Below are 19,710 nucleotides of genomic sequence, written 5' to 3'. Positions count from 1 at the left end.
GACATGTGCTGGAATCTGGCTTGTCGGAAGCCGGCGATGGTTGCCGGATTTCGGCTATGGTTGAATGCATCGTTTAAAAGAGAGTCAACTGCGTCTGCCATATTGAGAAAATGATTTACGTTTTTAAAAAGCGTAAATAATTTTCCAAAATTTACTAAGCATTTTTTGTCAAACATAAATCATTTTCCGATAGACTATTATTTTCGCCTCCACCAAACACCGAAAAATGCTGAAATCATTTTTCAGAAACCATTTTACGCCGAAACAAACGTAGTATTAAATACAAAGGCCACTATCAATTTCCAAGCTACAAAGGTTTATCAGGACTTTGGCCGTTCATAAAAAAAATAAAAAATAAAAAGAGAAAAAAGAGAGAGGGGTTTGTAGGTGACTAGGTGTTTGCTAAGGCGGTGCGACCACTCCCATTCCCTAATGAGATATAGGGTAGTCGAACTACCCTCGCCCCAAACAAACATTCAAAAGCTTGGTCGTATTTCATTTTTTGGTTATCTTAAAATAGTCAATGTGGTTATCATAAATTATAAATCATTCATTATCGCATCAAAGTAAATTCAGAGATTCATGGGGTATACCAAAAAAATAATTTAGTTCCTAGGGTCAAATTATCTTAAAACATTTTACAGATACCATTAGGTGACATGTCAACGCCAATAAAATAACGACACATGTCACTCATAATAAAAAAGGGGTGGCGGCACCGTAGAGGTGGGGGTGGCCCGAACAGCCTCCCCAGCCAGATCTAGTGGTGACCCACGAGCCACCCCTTTCATTTTTTATTTTCTTTTATTTTATTTTTTAAAAATTAGTTTTTTAGTTTTATATATTTATATTTTTTATTAGGAATTATACGTGTCATTATTTTATTGGCGCTGATATGGTACCTAACGGAACCCGTAAATTGTTTTAAAAGAATTTGATTCCATAGACTAAATTGTATTTCTGTATACCCAATAGACATGGAACCATTAGTAATATGACATGGAACAATTTGTAATTTAGGCTAATTATACAAGTTGATTTTGTTTTGTTTTCCATTTTTTTATTTATTTATTTATTTTTTTTTTCTGTCATGAACCGGAACTGACCACAAAAAGTTATTTTTTTTAAATTTTTTTTTTTTGTTTTTACCGGACCGGATCCAAATCCGGCTTATCGCGCACATTATCCATTGATTTTGCTAACAAGAATAGTTCCAGTAAACAAATCATAATAAATTATTTCCTTATTTGTTTATTTCAAATAAAAAATGACTTTACTATAATAGCATTCACACATTTGCTGAAACATAATCTTTGTCTTAGTTCTGGTTAACGGGGTCCTAACCCAGTCAACCGTCGTAGTCTTCCATATCCATTTTTTGGACTTCATATAATAGATAGTATTTTATGGAATAGACTTGGCAGCTTGGAAGAAACGTCGGTAAACGACACGCGTGCAGTCTCAAACCCAACAAAAACGAGGAAAAGAAACGGAAAGACAAGAAATCAATATAAAGGAGAAGAAAAGAAACGAAGGGGAAAGAAAGAGTTGCAGCTGAGAGAGAGAGAGAGAGAGAGAGAGAGAGAGCAGTAATCATGAACTTGTTCAGATTGTTAGGGGACATGACCCACCTCCTCAGCATTGTGGTCCTGCTCCTTAAGATCCGCACCATGAAATCTTGTGCTGGTATACTCTGCATGCTATATATGTTTCAGCTTAATTTCCTCTTCCTCCCAAGTCATTTGCTTGAATTTGTGAGGGGCTGAGTTGCTCCTTGTTGTTTCATTGTATAGTTTATGTCTCTCTGTTCACTTAATTTTGGGTTGGTGAAATTTATTCACCCACCAAAAAAAGAAGTCTTCCCCCCCCCCCCCCCCCCCCCCCCCCCATTGACATTGTTGTTTGGTGCTTATATAGTTTTAATATTAGCTAAAACTAGTGATAGATAGTTGATAGGTTGTTCGTTTAAAAAGCTTTTTATTTGCAATATTGATAAAAGAAAGTAATTTATCAAATTCTCTAAATTTCCATTTCTCGAAAAGGGTTTGCTTTTTCCAAAAAGGTGTTTCTGATTGTAGAAAGAACAGTTTGTTAATTTTGAAGGTATGTTTTTTTGGAACTTTGATCTAAGTAACAATTTGGCTAAAGCATTTTGTAGTTCTAATTGGTGATTGGTAGTGTGTCGCTAGTTTTGCAGATGTTAATTTTTGGAACTGTATATAAAATCCCCTTTCCCCTTTTCCCCGATTTCCCTATTGGTTTCCTGTTTTCCTATGCTATTATTATTCATTATTGCTTATTTTCTCAATGAAATACTGTTTAATTGAATAATGATAGAGGTTATTCATGGAAATTTTGAATTTCTAAATACCCTTCTTTTTTCAAGAGATTCTGGAAGTTCTTCAATAAGTAATGCACTTTGCAGACTCTCAGACAGACGCACACACACATATATTTACTATTCTTCTATTGGAATAAAAATGTAACAGGTATACATATTTTTTTACTACTGACTAAACACCCCAGAATTATGAATAATACAGTGAATTTATGGATGTTATACTGGGTGAAAATCATCTAGCATCTTGGTAACCTTTTGGAACAGGATATAGAATAGTATATGATTCAGTGGAAGATAAGGTTGCATAGTTGTAAATCTTTCAGAAAATAGGATTTGGATTAGACGAACAACTTGCAACTTAAACTCCTGCATTTTACGCTTCAATTAGAGAAACCCAGTTAAGGGATTCCAAGAGTGGGTGGAACCTTAATGCAAGCAAGAGGAAACAAATCATATACATTTTTTATGCATAGTTTACCAATTTTTTGGACTGTCGCTATATGAATATTTTTAACCCTCTCCCAAGGCTAACATTAGTTTTACTTGCTCCAGGAATTTCGCTTAAGACTCAAGAACTGTATGTCATAGTCTTTCTTACTCGATACCTAGACTTGTTCATAAAGTACTACTCTGTCTATAACACGGCTATGAAGCTAGTCTTTCTTGGAACTTCGATTGGTATTGTCTGGTATATGAGGTACCACAAAGTAGTGAAGCAAACATACAACAAGGAGGAAGATACCTTTAGGCATTACTTTCTTATACTGCTATCCGTTCTACTGGCTCTTTTGATCCACCGTGCTTTTAATGTAATTGAGGTAAGGAATTCTTTGGTCTTTGTTTTCTTTCTTGTTTGTTTTTCCTTAACTATATTTTTTGATAGAGAAACTTATCCAAAGAGAATCATATTAAATTATTACTCAATACAAATGCTACAAATAATTGTTCAAGACTTAATCTACCCTTAAACTAAGGTCAAACATGGTGCCCTGACAAAAATTTGGGTTTGGCCTTTCGTGTTTTGGGAAATATGGCATTTTAGTTTTATAGTTCTTGTAGCAACTAAAAAATTGCACGATGATAATTTTTCTTGGAGCAACATAGTATTTGCTCTACAATTTTAGATATTTCATTGGAAAATCGGAGAATAACTTAATTCGCAGCATCTATAGAAGTTGCAAGAAAAGACGGTTTACAATACTGGATTGATTCAAATGATTTAGGGCTGTGGGGAGGGCATCCAGCATGAAGATAATATTTTCCAGTCATCAAAAGTGTCTGCTCAGAAATTTTGTTCAAATTTATATATTGGAAGGATCAAATTGATTTCATTTTAGCACACATACATGGCTTAAAAGAAAGCAACCAATAAAATTATAGTTTCAGGGCATGCCATAAAAATTTAATGAAAGTACAATATCCATTATGTGAATTACAAAGGCTAACGTGTTCCCTTTCATTTCCATACATACACGAATACATACTTGGAATGGGTGTACGTATGCATATTACACATACACCCACGAAAGTACATGTGCATATATTGTATATGTGTGCGTGTTTGTGTATCTTTTCTTGGAATAGGTCATCTCTAGTTTGTGGAATATCCTCGAAAAGAATGAATATTAATATTGAGTTAAAAACTATCAACAAATAAATCAGATTCCATGAGGTAACATAAAGAATGTTACAATTTTTGGGTAATGGACAATTACTAATGCAAACAGAGATAAGAAGAAAGTTGGTGCTAATAAAATTGGGTAGGAATCCTTGTTAATGAAATAAGAAGAGAATCTATGAAAAGGAAGAGCTGTTTTATGTCACAGCCCTCATTCCATTCATTCCACAATATATAGGAGAAGCATACATTTACAATATGACAATATGACATAATATTCTGGAAATAGACAGCTGGTAGGGACAGCTGTACAGGGACATCTCACCAAGGTTATCTTCTTGAAGAATATAACATAGCATAGCATTTTCTCTCTCTCTAACACTAATCATTAATGATATTTCTATTTTTAAAAAATCCGTTCTGGTACTATCAGATTTTATAGTACCTTATTTGCAATTGTATATAATTTCTGATGGAATGTTGACCTAATTTGAAGGTTCTGTGGACATTTTCACTATACCTTGAAGCAGTAGCAATCTTACCGCAATTGGTATTACTACAAAAGTCGAGGAACATTGACACCTTAACTGGAGACTATGTATTTCTTCTTGGGTATGTCACCTATTTTCTTTAGCAGAAGCTGGGATACATTCTTTCTGTCCTAGTGATCTTGATGCATAGGGAATTTAGTTTAATCATATGCAATCTTCGTTCTGCTTTGGATTTATTCACTGTACATAAAGCAATTTTTTCTTTTTTCATGTTCTTGGTGAACTCTCTATGTTTCATATTGTCTGACTGTACCGTAAGGTGCATGTCTCCAACTTTAGTGTGTGTCTACACATATGCAGATCTCTCCAACTTTAGGGTGTGCCTACACATATGCCTTCTGCATACACACAGCGATTCTTCGTAATAAGGATTGGAAGATCATGATGTAACCAAATAAGCTATGCATGTGGATCTTTCCAAAAAGGAAAATGACAGGATTTTGAGCTATGCATTTGTCAACCAAACATATATTGAGGAATTAAAAGATAAATTTTCTGGTTAGATTGACTGTAGGCTGGTGTGCTTTTTCTATGGCACTTACGTAGAACTTGAGAATATTGATTATATGAGCATTGTAGTACAATTAAGAAAGTATCTATACTCTGTCTTCTCTCTCTTGCGCCCGCGCGCGTTTTGTGCATTAAGCTGGAGCCATTCTAATATCTTTCCCTGTCCTACTCTTTTACGGGCTAACTCAAGTTCCAATGGCCTAATGAAAGGTTTCTCATGATTGACAAAATATCTATCCCCTTTAGGACTGAAGGGATTTGAGCCAAAGTGTGAAAGAATTCTTGATTGGACCACCACTCAATGTTCATGTTGGTTACATGAGATGGGCTCATCTTCATTTTTCATGAGCCTATGGGAAAATCAAGTGAATGTTATGGCCGACAATCATTATGGGGGAGGTTGCTGTGCTTTTTGTGGTTATGTAGATTTCCAGGGCATTTGAAAAGAAACTATGAGATTATGCCTCAAAAATAAAGAAATTATATTGGTGAAATTTATAGTGTTTTGAGTTTCATAAATAATTTGGATAGTATATTTGTGTTCCGCTTAGGGAAATTTTTTAACTTTGGATAATTTACAAAAAAAGAATGTTATTGTGGTGGATTGTGTATGTGTAAGAAAAGTGGGAAGTCTATTGATCACCTCTTTCATTGTGAGGTTGCAAGAGAATTATGGAGTTCACTTTTCCAGTTATTTGGTGTTGCATGGGTTATGCCTCTAAGGGTGAGAAAGTTGGTGGTGAGTTGGAGGAGACATCAATAGTGGAGCCATAGGTGGTGGCCACCATGCTATTAAGGATGTGGGTTATTGTGGTTATAATGGCTGATGAAGCAGCAGTAATTATGGCATTATGTAGAGCGATATATAATGGTTGTGTTCGTGTTTCTGGTAAAGTAGTGGTGATGGTGGTTAGTCTGCAGAAGTATTAGTGGTCTTGGTGTTAGTAGTGGGCCCAACAAAGGTGCTCTTTTGGTTGATTTGATGATGGTGAAGAAGGTTTCTGGTGGTGTTGTTTTTGGGGTTTTGAAAAATGCTATTTAGACTCCAAAGCAATCAGCTAGAGGGGGTGAGTAGGTGTTGTGCAGCAACAATGGCAATTTAAAAAAATTCAGTGCAGCAAAAAATATCAATTTATCAAACCACAAAGCATATTTTATTAGCGAAGTGAAAATCTTTCAAGAACTCTTCAAAGGTAAAACACTCTGGTGATAACCCTCTGTTGTACTGAACAAGCAACCCACTTGCCCGCTATTGTAGTAGTTCTCCAAGAACCTTTGGACAATTCTTCTATTTAATTTCCTTAATCAAAACTCTGATTAGACTTCAGGTTGCTGTTGGTGAACTGTGTGATTTAATAAAAAAACAACTTCAAGAGAATAAGAAGCAGAAGCTCACTACAAAGATATATATCTTGGCTCACAATGAAACAAGGAAGCTAAGCACTCAATATTGGAACGACTCTAATGGCTTAAGCTTGCCAAACAATCGTGCTTGATCGTCCTTACAAAGATCAAGGATGAAACCCTAATCTGCACGTTGAAAATCCTTCGAATCCATGCAGGTCACGAAGCGGCGTCAGGACGCATAAGTAGTCTTGTCAGGACGCCTTTAGGATTTCGTGTGTCTCAGCAGTGAAATAACAAAGGTGTTAGGACGTCTGTGCTAATGACACATTTTGTAAGTCTTCTAAACCAGCCACGTCAGGACGGACTACTGACGCCCTTCCTGACGGAGCTCTCGGTGGCTCTTCTAAACCACTCACGTCAGGACGGCTAGCTGATGCCAATTGCCGATGAGGCTCTCGGTGGCTCTTTTGGAAAAGTCATGTCAAGACGCCTTTGTTGACACCAATGTAAATCTTCACTTAATCATTTCGAGATGAAAACCCTAAAACACTTAAGTGTTAACAAGACTTACAAATATCATTTTGATCACTGAATAAGCCAACACTAAAATCTAATAGGGGTAAAACTAGTAGCATTACTAGTTAGAAAATGACTTACACTTGGAATTTTCCACTGGGGCAAAAATGATTGTGCTTTTTAGCTATCAAAGCCATCTTGGCAATTATCTTAAGCTTCTAAATATCAGTTGGTATGTAGATTACTTTTTCTTGAACGCTAGAACCTTATAAACTATTTAAGCAACATCTTTAGTTTTATTCTTCTTTGCTAACTGCAAAGGAAAACAAGGACTTTGGCTAGTAGTGCTGCCGCTCCAAGACTTTTTAACTTATGAAAGATTGACTCACAGGTTTCTTATATACATGATAAGTTCTGTCGCAGGAAAAGTTGCATGAATCCCCACGAGAACGCTGCCAGTGGTCATTACTTGTTTATTGAAGTGAAAGTGCCTCATTGGGTTTTATTTGGCTAACTTCCATAGTCTGGAAAACTAAATGTTTCACAGAATTACAAGGCTGTTGGTGGATGAACATGACCTTGATGGGAACAAAGATTCTCTCCATTTCACTTGAAATGGAGAGAAGTACTTTTATGGTCAAGATTTTTTATTTTGTTAGATCTAAAGGTGTACATGATGCCAACATATTCACCACCTGGCATCATGTATACTGTTGGATGCAATAAAATAAAATCTTAACCATGAAATGACTTATCTCCATTTTATTTGAAATGGAGAGGATCCTATTCCCTTTAATGGAGCATTAGTGGACTTCTTAATTTTTATTGGGACCTAGACAGATCTATTAAAGGCATTTTGAGAATCTCAACGTGGTAAACATTACATTGTCCTCATATGCCATGACTTTACTCTGGCGGTGGTAACCACCCATTTTCACGGGAAATAATTTTGCACTTTTCTTAGTATTTAGACACAATTTGGTAGCTTAATATGGATTTAATTTGACTTTATAAATCATGTTTTGCATAGTTTCTGCACACTTTTGTAGGGTGATTTGGATAACTGAATTAATCCAACTTGTTCTGTGTCACATATTGACATATTGTTTTTGAAATATGGGGAGACCACTACAGAATACTGAAGTATATGCGAGCATTTTTTTTTTTCTTTTTTAATTTGAAATATGGGGGGACCACTATAGAGTAGGTGAAATGAGGGCAATTTTAGTGTCTCCTACGATCGTTACTCTATTTTTGCACGAAGCTTGAGGACTGACTTTATCTTTTGAGGACTTTCCAGATGTCCATTGATGCGGTTTCTTTTTATGTTAACCATAGCTTTTTTCTTTTTTACTATTTCTTTTTAAATTAATGATGCTTTGCAGCTTTCAGCTAACTTATATGTCAAATATTAGTTGTAATCATCTAGGATTTGAGCGTATATTAATATGGTTAGCTTGACTTTTTTTTTTTTTTTTTTTTTGTTTACATGAATCTGGTTTTATGTGGTGATATTTCTGTCTGATAATCTTGTAGTGCTTATCGGGCTTTGTATATCCTCAATTGGGTTTACCGTTTCTTTATGGAGAATCACCAATTTCGCTGGATACGTAAGTTTGCCTTTGCTAGTTTGCTTGCACTTTAATTACCAGCTCATTTTACAGTGATATTTTTTAATGAGCTCTTGTCAAATATACAGCTTGGATATCGGGCTTGGTTCAGACGGCTCTTTATGCTGACTTTTTCTACTACTATATCAAGAGGTACTAGCCCCCATTCCACCTTTTCCCTGTCATTTCCTTACCACTTCACTTGCTTCTACAGTAACCATTGGTTTTGTTTCCCTGTGGAGAAAAAAAGTTTGTTGGAGTGAGTTGCCAAAGCTACAACAACTTTCATTTCTGTCCTGAAAAAAAAAATGTTGCAAAAGCAAATAACTAGTCAACTTCGGTAAAAAGGTTAAATGTGATTTTTCCCCCTGCTGGAAAATAACACTTGATAGAAATAAACACCTAAAAACTGGCTTTTGAAGGTTGCTTGCTTTCCAAATAACAAACTTGTTTGATTTCTGTTCAGCTGGAAGAACCGTGAGAAGCTAAAGCTTCCTGCTTGAAGTTGATCTTTCATGGCCTCTTGAGTTAGAATTTCGCAGACAGAAGAATAAGGTTACCTCAGGTTGTTAGATACAGACTTTTCATTTCTTCTTTCTTTCTTTTATAGACAGCTTTATATTTGTTACTAAAATGTTCATGCGCTGAACTAGGAGCAAAATCGCCAAAAAAGAAAAAGAGAATCATGAATGAAATTCCTGTCCAAAGATTATTGGTTTTTGATCATCGAACAATGATTTGGATGGCTCCGACCCTTTTCATGATTTCGTGTGGGAATTGGGCCCCTCCTGTATATGCTCCTTTATTTAGATTTTTATTTTAAATATTTGAATGACGATCTTTCTTTTAAAAAAAAAAAAAAAAAAAAAATCTCTCTGGTGAAGTGCAATTCGTGGAAGGGATTGAAAAGAAAAGAAGAGAAGGAGAGGGAAGTTTCATTCCCTTCCATGAATTGCATTTCATCGAGCATCCAGTGGACCGTTCGAGCTCCAGGCTGATGGTGACCAAACAGCCAAATTATTTTATTTTTATCTCTACTTTTTATGACGAGGGGGTTGGTACTGCAGTGGAAATGCCCAATGAGAGTACTTTTTAGTCCTTACCATTGATAACTTAAAGAAGGGATCCACTTTTTCTTTCTTTCTCTCTCTTTAGGCTTTGTTTCGTGGGACCCTTTTAAGGGTGTTTTTAACAGATTTAGCTTAGGTGTTGTATTAAAACTAGAAGAGATCTTTTGTAGTTTTTTCAACGGCATTAAGGATATTAAGAGTTGTTGTAGAGTTGCATTTGGTCTTTGAAAGCGTTTTATAAAATCCTAGTATCTGTTTTTTCCTATTTGAAGGGGTAGGCGGGAGAGACCAACCATGGGCTCTTTCAAGTTCGATTGAGCCATAGCCTGATTCAATTTCATTAAGGCATCAATGAAACCAAGGTGGTTTACACTAATTAGACTTGAAGATTTTCATAGTGGAATTCGAATTCATGCCCTAGCGCGTATCTAACCACTTTGGGGATTTTCCTGGACCATTGAACCACCACCCTAATGGTTCATAGTACCCGTTGATAAGTCAGGAAACTAGGGCATATTTCAAGACCGCATCACCAGCTTGGTGGCAACACTGCTATATGCAAGACTGATAACAATGCAGACTTGTGCCGGTGTTCATTAACATCAATTTCAAGGACTCACTCAAGCGTTTTTTTTGTGATCTAACTTGTTTGACTGCCTCTAATATTTTGTCAAGTGCTTCAAATATTGCTGTTAGTTTTCGATCTGTTCTTTCTGTACATGACATCATTTAAGGGTCATGTCTATGTATACTTCATGCTCAATACAAAACAACCTTTCGCTGTTCTATCATAATGTTCAAAGGCAAACCAAATGTTGAACCCTGCATGCATACTGTGCATGCCCAAGTTTGAAGTTGTACCACCAACTGAAAGTGAATTCTTAGTTGTACTTACCCTTGGCGTTACGGATGTTGTGTAAAATCATTTTACGTAATACGTTCACACTCATTGCAGGATCGATTGATGTGACATATTTAAAGTGGCATTTTATATTAGTCACTTAAAACACTCAACGTATCAGCGGGTATGAAGAGTAGCAAACCCATGCTTTTTTGTCCTTTCATCACTTTCCATTCTCCCACTCTTTCTTTCCTATCGAACACGCTGATAGGTATACCTATCAAGATGCTGATGTGTATAGCATCTATGTGGATTATTGATGATGTGACATTTCTTGAATAATTATTCAAAAAAAATAATAATTTAGAAGTAGCTAATGTGGATAATTATTGATCTAATTAACGATAACCAAGAGAAATGAGCATATGATTTGAGAGCATGCTGGAGAATCAAAGACCAACAAATTGTCTGCAATAATATCAAATAGAAAAGGAAATCAACCATATGTCGTAACCAAACAGTTTATGACTTTCTTCCTGGATCTTTTAACCATTCAAGGAAGAAATTAAAGGGCTCATTTAATTGCTATGCATGTTAATGATTATTACATTTTTATTTTTTATTTTTTTTTTTATATTTGGAATTAATGTGAAGTGTGATTTTTAATTTCAAGCAATAAATAATGATTTATTTGTCTTGTTGTTTCTTCGACGCCTCACCGGAATTCATATCCAATTGACAAGCTAAGGCATGCAATTCCACAAGATCTAATCAGGAAAAGCCAGACACTGATGTTCTATATATTGACCAAGGTTTAATTTGGACCGCCGTCTCAATTAAATACATAAACAAAGAAACAAGCGATGAATTGCATGAAGTGACGTCAAATATGTTGACTTAAGCAATTAATTAATTAAGTGACCGAGATATGCATGTATTGACTTCCAAATTGCGTAGTATGAAGGAAATAAACCCATCTAAGAAACCAAAAAAATAATAAAAAATTATTAAAAACAAAACAAAAAAGAAAACAATATATTCAACTTCGTATTAATAAAAAAAACACCGTCCATGACCCTAAGAAAACAGACAAACCTTTATGATCACTTGTCTTTTGTGTTGTTCGCCTCTTTTAAAAAAAAAGCACATAAAATGGCACCCTTATTTGAAAATAAATAAAAAAAGAGAGTAGCTGAAATCCTTTGAGTGCACATTTCAACTTTTTAATTAAGAAAACCACCTATCAAAAAAGCTTCCTTCTATCATCTACTTTTCCGATTATTTGTTTGTCTTTTATTGTTATAATTAAAAGAACCTCTGGTAAATAGCCCCCAAAAAGAAATGCAGCATTAATTAGGTTATTTCATAGTATACAATAATTTTTTTTAGAGATTTTTTTGGGCTGGCAAGTATACTATATATATAATATTAGTTTTACTGATTTATTCTTTTAGTTATTGTTTAATCAGTTGTTAAGATATTTTATATTATTCAGTTTCTTTGTATATATGTTTATTCTCTCTTCTTCTCTCTTTCATATTCCCCATCATATATTTCTACATTAGTGAATGATTTCTCTATGCAATTTTTAGATTTTTACTCACTTTTGTGATCAAATTACTAGTTCAAGAATAAAAAAAATATATATATATATATTAGCCGAGCTATGATCAAGTGGCATAAACAATTAATAAATGAAATAATCTACTAAATGTTATATACATAATTGTTATGTAGTTTACTTTTGCATTAAAAACCCTGGCTCACTACTATCATTGCTTAAAGTTAACTAGGTACAAGATTGATTCGTGGACACAATCTAGCTCATGCCCTCTAGCTCCAAGAAATTAAGGTGACGTTAATTAGAGGTAACCACAATTACTCATATAATTAGTGTCTTTATTTTACTTCCTTACTTACCCAAAATAAATGGACTATATTTCACTTTCTTGTATTATTATTATTATTATTATTATTTTAAAAATATATATATTTTTTATAAGAATAATTTTCCTTTTAATTCCATTTTAAGTAATACTGAACTCGAGTCACCAAAAGTCCAAAACTTTTAGTTCTCCTTTAAATGTTAAATAGTAAATTAAAAGCAAAACTCTTACTTGTCAAGTTTGCTTGCTTTATTTTGTATTAGTTAGTAATTAAAATCTGATTCTATTTTTTTTTTCTTTGGTCTTTTTTTTTGTCAGTAAATGTACTAATCCTAGAACTATTGGTAAGGCTAGAATTTCACATTTCAATAAATTTTTTTGTTAAGTTCAAGGGAAAATTACAATTTAACCTCCTAAACTGCCAGCCGTTTTGCAAATAGCCCCACTAACTGTCAATGCTTTAACTCTGGCCCCCAAACTACCAAAAAGTTTTAAAATGGTCCATTTTGTCTAAATATGCCAATAATACCCCTGCATGTGTCATTTTTTCAATTAAAAAATAAAATAAAATTTTAGTGTTTTAATTGAAAAATGACATATGGCAGGGGCATTATAGACATATTTTGACAAAATAAACATTTTGAAAACTTTTTGGTAGTTTAGGAAGCCAAAGTCTAACTTTGACAGTTCGTGGGGCTACTTGCAAAATGGTTGACAGTTTGGAGGGCTAATTTGTAATTTTTCGTAAGTTCAATTATTATCAATGAGGTAGAAATATTTTTGATTTCTATTCCATAGGAATAGACCCCTGGAATAGACTCCTAAGGCCCTGTTTGGTTTGGGGAATAGACCCCTGGAATGGAATGATTATTCCATAGGAATAACCATTCATTTGTTTGGTAGGGGTCTATTCCATAGAATAACTATTCCCTTATGAAAAGGAATACCTATTCTTTGGGGGTAAAGAATACAATTTCCAAAAAAAAAAAAGTCATTTTTTATTTTCTTTCAAATATTTTGTTTAAAAAAAAAAAAAAGAGGAGAAAAACTAAATCCCAAAGTGGCTGGCCGATCACCCCAATATTTGAAATTGGGGTGGTCGGCTAGCTACTTTGGAGGGCCAGGGGTGGTCGCACCACCCCCGGAGCAACTGGGGGTGGCACAAGCCACTCCCAGTTCTCGTCGGGGGTGGCCTTCGGTTCAACGGTGGGTGGCCGGCCACCCACCAATTTATTTTTTATTTTTTTAGTTTTTTAGTTTTGTAGTTTTTTTAGTTTGATTTTTTTTTAAAAAAAAAAAAAACAAATAATGTAGGGTTATTTTAAGAATTTTTTTTGAATTCCGATTAAAATGTGTGAGTTATTACCAAACAAAAGAATATGAATAATCATTCCATTCCGCCAACTTCTATTTCCAGAAAAAACTATTTATTTTTCTAATGGAATAGTCATTCTGTGAACCAAACGAGGCCTTAATTAATAAAAGGATCGCAACCTATACGAAAAGTACGTATGTGCATGATTATTCTAATGATCGAAAGCTAAAAAAGTATAATGGGATTTACTCTAATGAAAGACAAATACACCAAAAGAAAAAACACAAATAGCACTGCATAATTTAGATGAGCTGAATCATGAATGTCTTTCTCATATGTATGGCACTTTGTTCTATCACTTAGACGTACGGTTGAGTAAGCCGCCCCAATTGTCTAATCTGCTTGGATTCATACATTATATTATGATTATTAAGTTAGATTTTACATGGGGCCAAAATGCTAAACGCAGAAGAAATAAGTATATATATATATATAAAATTATGAAAGAACTTCACTTATAATTTCTGAACTTTCGTCCATTTTGAAAAAATGTACCTAAACTTTAAAACGTTTCAATTTAGGGTATCAATTTTTTAAAAAGTTTCAATCTCAGTCATCCGTTAGAATTTTTCGTTAAATCCTATCAAAATTTCAAAAAAAAAAACCCTTGTGTTTATTTTTTTTTAAAAAAAATTATAAAATTTTCAAAGATTTAGGCATGGGTATTTTTACAAATTCCATTAAATTCTAACCAACACCTAAATCTTAGCAATTTTTTTTTTTCCAAAAAAAAAAGGATAAGTATTTTGAAAATTTTGATATGATTTAGGTTTAGCCACCCTAAAGGACAAACCACCCCATGGGCCACAAAGGTGGTTCAACCACCCCCAAAGAGAAAATGGGGATGGCCGAGCCATCCCCAAGGCTTTTGGGGGTGGTTTTGGCCACCCCTATTTTGCCCAAAGGGCCTTTCTATTTTTTTTTTTAAAAAAAATTTAATGCCTTTATTTTTTGTTAAGTTTTATTATTTTTAAGTTTTTTTAATATATAGGACACGTGTCAACACCTGAGAGGTGTTAATGCGGACTTCCGTTGATTTTTAGACGGAAGTATTATTTTTGTCTTTAGCCAGAAACGATGTATCATTTATGATACAAAATGAACTACATGGAACAAAAAATAAAAGCATTAAACCACATGGGAGTCAAACGTATTTAGCTCTTAAAATTATGATATTAATTAATCTATATATGGCTGTAAATGTAGATCTTCATGAACCCGTGTAACATGTTTAATTGAAAGCTACACAATTAATAAATTGAAATAGCTAGAAACAAGCCACATTGGGGAAGAAAAATACTTTTATAATATAATATTTGTTAAGTTGAAATTAATTATAGTTGAATTTAGAGGAAGATGCGTGCTTTCCTGGTGCTAGTGACTAGTATTTAATTAAGCATCTAATTGATGGTACCTTCACCACTAGCTCTTATCATCAAGTCCAGAAGTCACACTCAGCACAACAAATCATAAAAGAAAGATAAAGGTTTTCATCACCCAAAAGATACAAAAAAAAAATAAAAATGGGGTTGATCCTGAAGGTTTTCTTCTTGCAAGTCTTAGGGATCCTATTTGTCGGAGCCTTTCGTTCCCAAGCTCGGGTTCGTCGACACACTTTTGTGGTAAGTAATATCTTATTTTTCTCTATGCTATTAATTTCCTCATGAGATGAATTAATGGGGCGTAAATTACCCTACTAGTAATTAATTAATTCATTTTCTATGTGGATCAATTTAATTATTCGTTGGTTGATTTTCTACAACGTACATACGTACATTGAATGATATATGTTTGTACGCTGCTTGCATGCATGTTTGGTTTATGAGTTATCTATATTTGTAAACCTTCTAGCTATTGCATGCAGGTAGAAGAAGCTCCATACGCGAGACTGTGCAGCACAAAGAACATCTTGACAGTTAATGGCCTGTTTCCTGGACCAACACTACATGTTCACCAAGGAGACACAATCATTGTTGATGTTTATAACAAGGGCAATTACAACATAACTATTCATTGGTAATGATTCATTTATTATATTATATTAATTGCTGGCTAGTAATTAATATAATTAATACTTCCATATTTGTGAGTAATTTTGCAGGCATGGAGTAAAACAGCCGAGAAATCCGTGGTCAGACGGTCCTGCATATATCACGCAATGCCCAATACAACCGGGTGGAAGATTTAGTCAAAAGATTATATTTTCCACGGAGGAAGGGACTCTTTGGTGGCACGCTCACAGTGAGTGGTGGCGAGCAACCGTTCACGGTGCTATAATCATATATCCCAAGCATGGAACCAGTTATCCTTTCCCCCTTCCTCATGCAGAGGTTCCCATTATCTTAGGTATATATATATAAAAGACCTATCAATTAATGAGTCAAAAAAACTTAAATTAATTACAACACTAAAGAAAATGTTAGAAAATTTGACGAAGAAATTTTTATTTTTGAAATAATTAATGGAAATCTAATTTGATATTGTAGGAGAGTGGTGGAAGAAAGATATAGAGGAGATTTATAATGAAACTCTTCGGACGGGAGGAGCCCCCAATGTTTCTGATGCTTTCACCATCAATGGTCAACCTGGTGATCTTTATCCGTGCTCAAAACCAGGTCACATACTTATTAAGTTTTAGAATATATATATACACGTGCATATAAAGTACTGTTTCTTTTGTATTTTGTACTAACTTACTGTTATATATTATGATTGAAGTTAGAAATTAAAATGAAAAGATGGGAAGAGGAGACAGATAGACGGCTAATCGCGTGGGAAATTAATTAACACTGCTTATTCCTTAAAAAAAAAAAAAAAAAAAAACTCTGCTTATAAATTTCCCAGAAGAAAAAGAAGAGGATATATTCAAATTTGGTTTATTAATTTTTCATGATCGAGCTTATATATAATAAACCACTAATTGTAGAGTTTCAAAAAATCTCATGATCTGTAGTGGTGTATGAGGATCAAGTGTTTGACCTATGAATCATAGATCAATTTGGCGGTAATTTTGCCTTCTTTAATTTGCTAGCGCAAGTGCCAGCTGAACTTCCTAGGCTCGATAAGAAAAATAGAGTAAATTACTCTAACAAAACAATATTTTTTAATTTTCATCAAAACTCTAATCTATAATATGTTTATGTTTAATGACAAACCTTTATTAAACCATGCGTCACATTATTAGTGACCCTTCTAATATAATGAATCTATCAACTAAAAAGCAAATTTAAAATTACGAGAGTATCTTGCACTAATTGTCCAAATCAACTCCATTTACATTTTTTAAAAATCATTGTTTTAACCATTTAGAATGCATCACCTTCTCATTTAAAAGAATACGTAGAGATAATTGATTAATAATAAAGTCACCATTTCGTTAACCCAAAGAAAAAGAAAAGGTTCGCTTTGGCGTAGAAAAGAAAGAGATATGATTTTTTATCACTGCAAGACACAACTCTTGACCAATTTGTTCATATGATAATATGGCCCGCCCCTAGCAAGTTTTACGGTTTTTTTTCTAAAAAAAAAAAAAGTGTAAAAGTTGTCACGTGAGTAAATACGGTTAAAAGTTGTATCTTGACGTAACAATGTATCATATTTCAAAAAGAAATGAAGTACTCAATCATGTACATGTCAGTAATTTTATTTTTTATTTTTTATTTTTTACAGTATCCTCACTTCTATTATTGCGATTAACCATTTGCGCGCAGAGACATTCAAGCTTAAGGTTGATCAGGGCAAGACTTATCTACTCCGCCTAATAAATGCTGCCGTGCAAGAAATTCATTTTTTCGCCATCGCCAAACATAATGTCACTGTGGTCGGAACAGATGGTAGCTACACCAAGCCATTGGAAACATCTTATATCGCAATATCCCCCGGCCAAACCATCGACTTTTTGTTGAAAGCTAATGAGCAACCTGACCACTACTACATGGCTGCTAGAGTATACTCTGGCTCCCCTGCGGTTGCTTTCGATAACACAACCACCACTGCTGTCGTCCAATACAACGGAAACTACACGCCATCTTCACCTCCTTCCTTGCCCAATCTTCCTTACTACAATGACACTAATGCCGAAGTTAGTTTCACCAGCAGCCTTAGAAGCTTAGCCGATGAAAATCATCCCATTGAGGTCCCCATAAACATAACCACAAAATTGTTTTTCACAATTTCCATCAACACGTTCCCATGTCCAAACAATTCATGTGAAGGGCCTAATGGGACACGACTCGCCACTAGTATCAACAACATAAGCTTTGTGGACCCCTCCATCGATATATTACAAGCTTATTATTATCACATCAATGGAGAATTTGGGACTCGTTTTCCAGACTTCCCGCCGTTGATATTCAATTTCACGGCGGAAGACTTGCCGTTGTACCTAGAGACACCGAAACATGGGACGAAGGTGAAGATACTCGATTATAACACGACCGTAGAGATTGTTTTCCAAGGCACGAATTTGGTGGATGGGAATGATCATCCAATACATCTGCATGGATTTAGTTTCTTTGTTGTTGGATCGGGTCTTGGAAACTTTGACAAGGACAAGGACCCTTTGGGATATAATCTTGTTGACCCTCCTCTTCAGAACACCGTTGCTGTCCCCTTAAACGACTGGAGTACCATTAGATTCAAGGCTGACAATCCTGGTTCGTCACACTACAACTACTAACTATTCTTTTCTTTTTTATATGTCAGATGAAGCTACTATTACTATATTATGACGCTGATGCTTTTGTTTTGTGTGAAAATATAGGAGTTTGGTTTATGCATTGCCATTTTGATAAGCATATGACATGGGGCATGGACATGGCGTTTGTAGTGAAAAATGGGAAAGGCCCAGAGGCGCATATCATACCACCGCCACCGGACATGCCACCGTGTTGAAGTTGCTGCCGGCCAGCACGTAATAAATATCCCAGCCTCTGCCAATGATTGGTGGCGAATGGCAGAGAAGTGGCAGAATATTTGTGGATAAATTGGACTTTTTAGATGCTTTTATTCTTTCTGTTTAATTTCTACAAACATTGGTGGCGTTATTTCCACAATGACTACTGTACGTTGCTTCAGCCAAATAACATTGGTGGCGTTATTTGGATTCACTTCAACATGAAGTAGCTAGTGGTTGACTGGTTGTTTCTTAAATTTAGTTTTATGGTACGTAGCTTTTAATTACTAAATGCACAGAAATCCAAAATACATGAAATCACCGTTAGTGTAGATTAAAAAATTATATATACTTTACCAACCCAAAACCCATTTATGAGAGAGAATTAGTTCTTGAATGGTACTCCTTAATTTAGACGCGTGAGAGGGAGAAAATGATTGTTTAGGCGAACAAGTTTGGAGTTAACCGTGGCTTCTTCTCTTAGTTTTTTTTTTTTTTTTTAAAAAAAAAATTAAAAAATTAAAAAGTGAAAAAGCACATGTTTAGGAACACATGACTGCTTTAAAGTTTAGTTGAGTTTGCGTTTTCGGAACGTGCAATTTAAAACTTGTGCTTTCTCAATTTTTTTTTTTTTTTTTTTAAGAAAGTGGTGAGCTAGATTCGTGAAAGAATGGTAAGAGTGGTAGGTTAGGTTCGAAACTGGTGAGATTCGTGAGGAGTTTTAATAGGAACAAAAATATGAATATTTTTTGAGGTTCCGTTTTAATTGGGTTGGTACGGTGTTTGTGTGTATTTTGTTGCTGATAATAATAATCGATAATTGTTCGTTCAACAAATTAAGGAAGCTCTTAATTAGATAGATATATAGATCGAAACGTAGAAAGTCAAAAAAAGAAAAAAAGATATATATCAGAGAGAGAGAGAGAGAGAGAGAGAGAGAGAGTGTGTTACAGTTGGATTGCAACCATGGTAATTGGTCTTACGTTATAGTCTTGTGGATTTGGTCACCCACAAATGCCCCTCAACTTCATCTGTATTAGGTGTGTAACCATTTTTCTTTTTATCTTTTTCTTTGATTTTATTAATTTCTTCAGTTTTCAAATTGCCATTTAAGTTTGTTGTTTAATACCACAATAGACAACTGACCATAT

General features: G+C 34.5%; 2 protein-coding genes across 2 annotated transcripts; both read left to right on the top strand.

The window, feature by feature from the left end:
* The first annotated feature begins 1,497 nt into the window (after window positions 1–1,497).
* LOC133862049 (ER lumen protein-retaining receptor B-like) lies at window positions 1,498–9,170 on the top strand. The gene is made up of 6 exons (XM_062297939.1): window positions 1,498–1,686; window positions 2,894–3,159; window positions 4,456–4,571; window positions 8,420–8,493; window positions 8,583–8,646; window positions 8,960–9,170. The coding sequence occupies exons 1-6, from the start codon at window positions 1,596–1,598 to the stop codon at window positions 8,994–8,996; spliced, it is 648 nt and encodes a 215-aa protein (XP_062153923.1). The 5' UTR covers window positions 1,498–1,595; the 3' UTR covers window positions 8,997–9,170.
* A 5,929-nt stretch (window positions 9,171–15,099) lies between these two features.
* On the top strand, window positions 15,100–18,773 carry LOC133853130 (laccase-15-like). Its single transcript, XM_062289577.1, has 6 exons — window positions 15,100–15,287; window positions 15,530–15,681; window positions 15,767–16,011; window positions 16,152–16,280; window positions 17,376–18,320; window positions 18,428–18,773. Exons 1-6 carry the CDS (start codon window positions 15,189–15,191, stop codon window positions 18,556–18,558), a joined length of 1,701 nt encoding a protein of 566 aa, XP_062145561.1. The 5' UTR covers window positions 15,100–15,188; the 3' UTR covers window positions 18,559–18,773.
* The last annotated feature ends 937 nt before the right edge of the window (window positions 18,774–19,710 follow it).

Source organism: Alnus glutinosa, chromosome 1 (assembly GCF_958979055.1).
Source record: "Alnus glutinosa chromosome 1, dhAlnGlut1.1, whole genome shotgun sequence".
Classification (NCBI taxonomy): domain Eukaryota; kingdom Viridiplantae; phylum Streptophyta; class Magnoliopsida; order Fagales; family Betulaceae; genus Alnus; species Alnus glutinosa.
Note: the sequence above shows the minus strand (reverse complement) of the source record. Positions and strands in the feature narration are given on the sequence as shown.

Coding starts and splice junctions, on each gene's coding strand:
- LOC133862049 (XM_062297939.1), top strand. CDS start 1,596: ATGAACTTGTTCAGATTGTTAGGGGACATGACCCACCTCCTCAGCATT. Junction 1,687..2,893: donor CACCATGAAATCTTGTGCTG/GTATACTCTGCA, acceptor TACTTGCTCCAG/GAATTTCGCTTAAGACTCAA. Junction 4,572..8,419: donor GACTATGTATTTCTTCTTGG/GTATGTCACCTA, acceptor ATAATCTTGTAG/TGCTTATCGGGCTTTGTATA.
- LOC133853130 (XM_062289577.1), top strand. CDS start 15,189: ATGGGGTTGATCCTGAAGGTTTTCTTCTTGCAAGTCTTAGGGATCCTA. Junction 16,012..16,151: donor AGAGGTTCCCATTATCTTAG/GTATATATATAT, acceptor TTGATATTGTAG/GAGAGTGGTGGAAGAAAGAT. Junction 16,281..17,375: donor TTATCCGTGCTCAAAACCAG/GTCACATACTTA, acceptor ATTTGCGCGCAG/AGACATTCAAGCTTAAGGTT.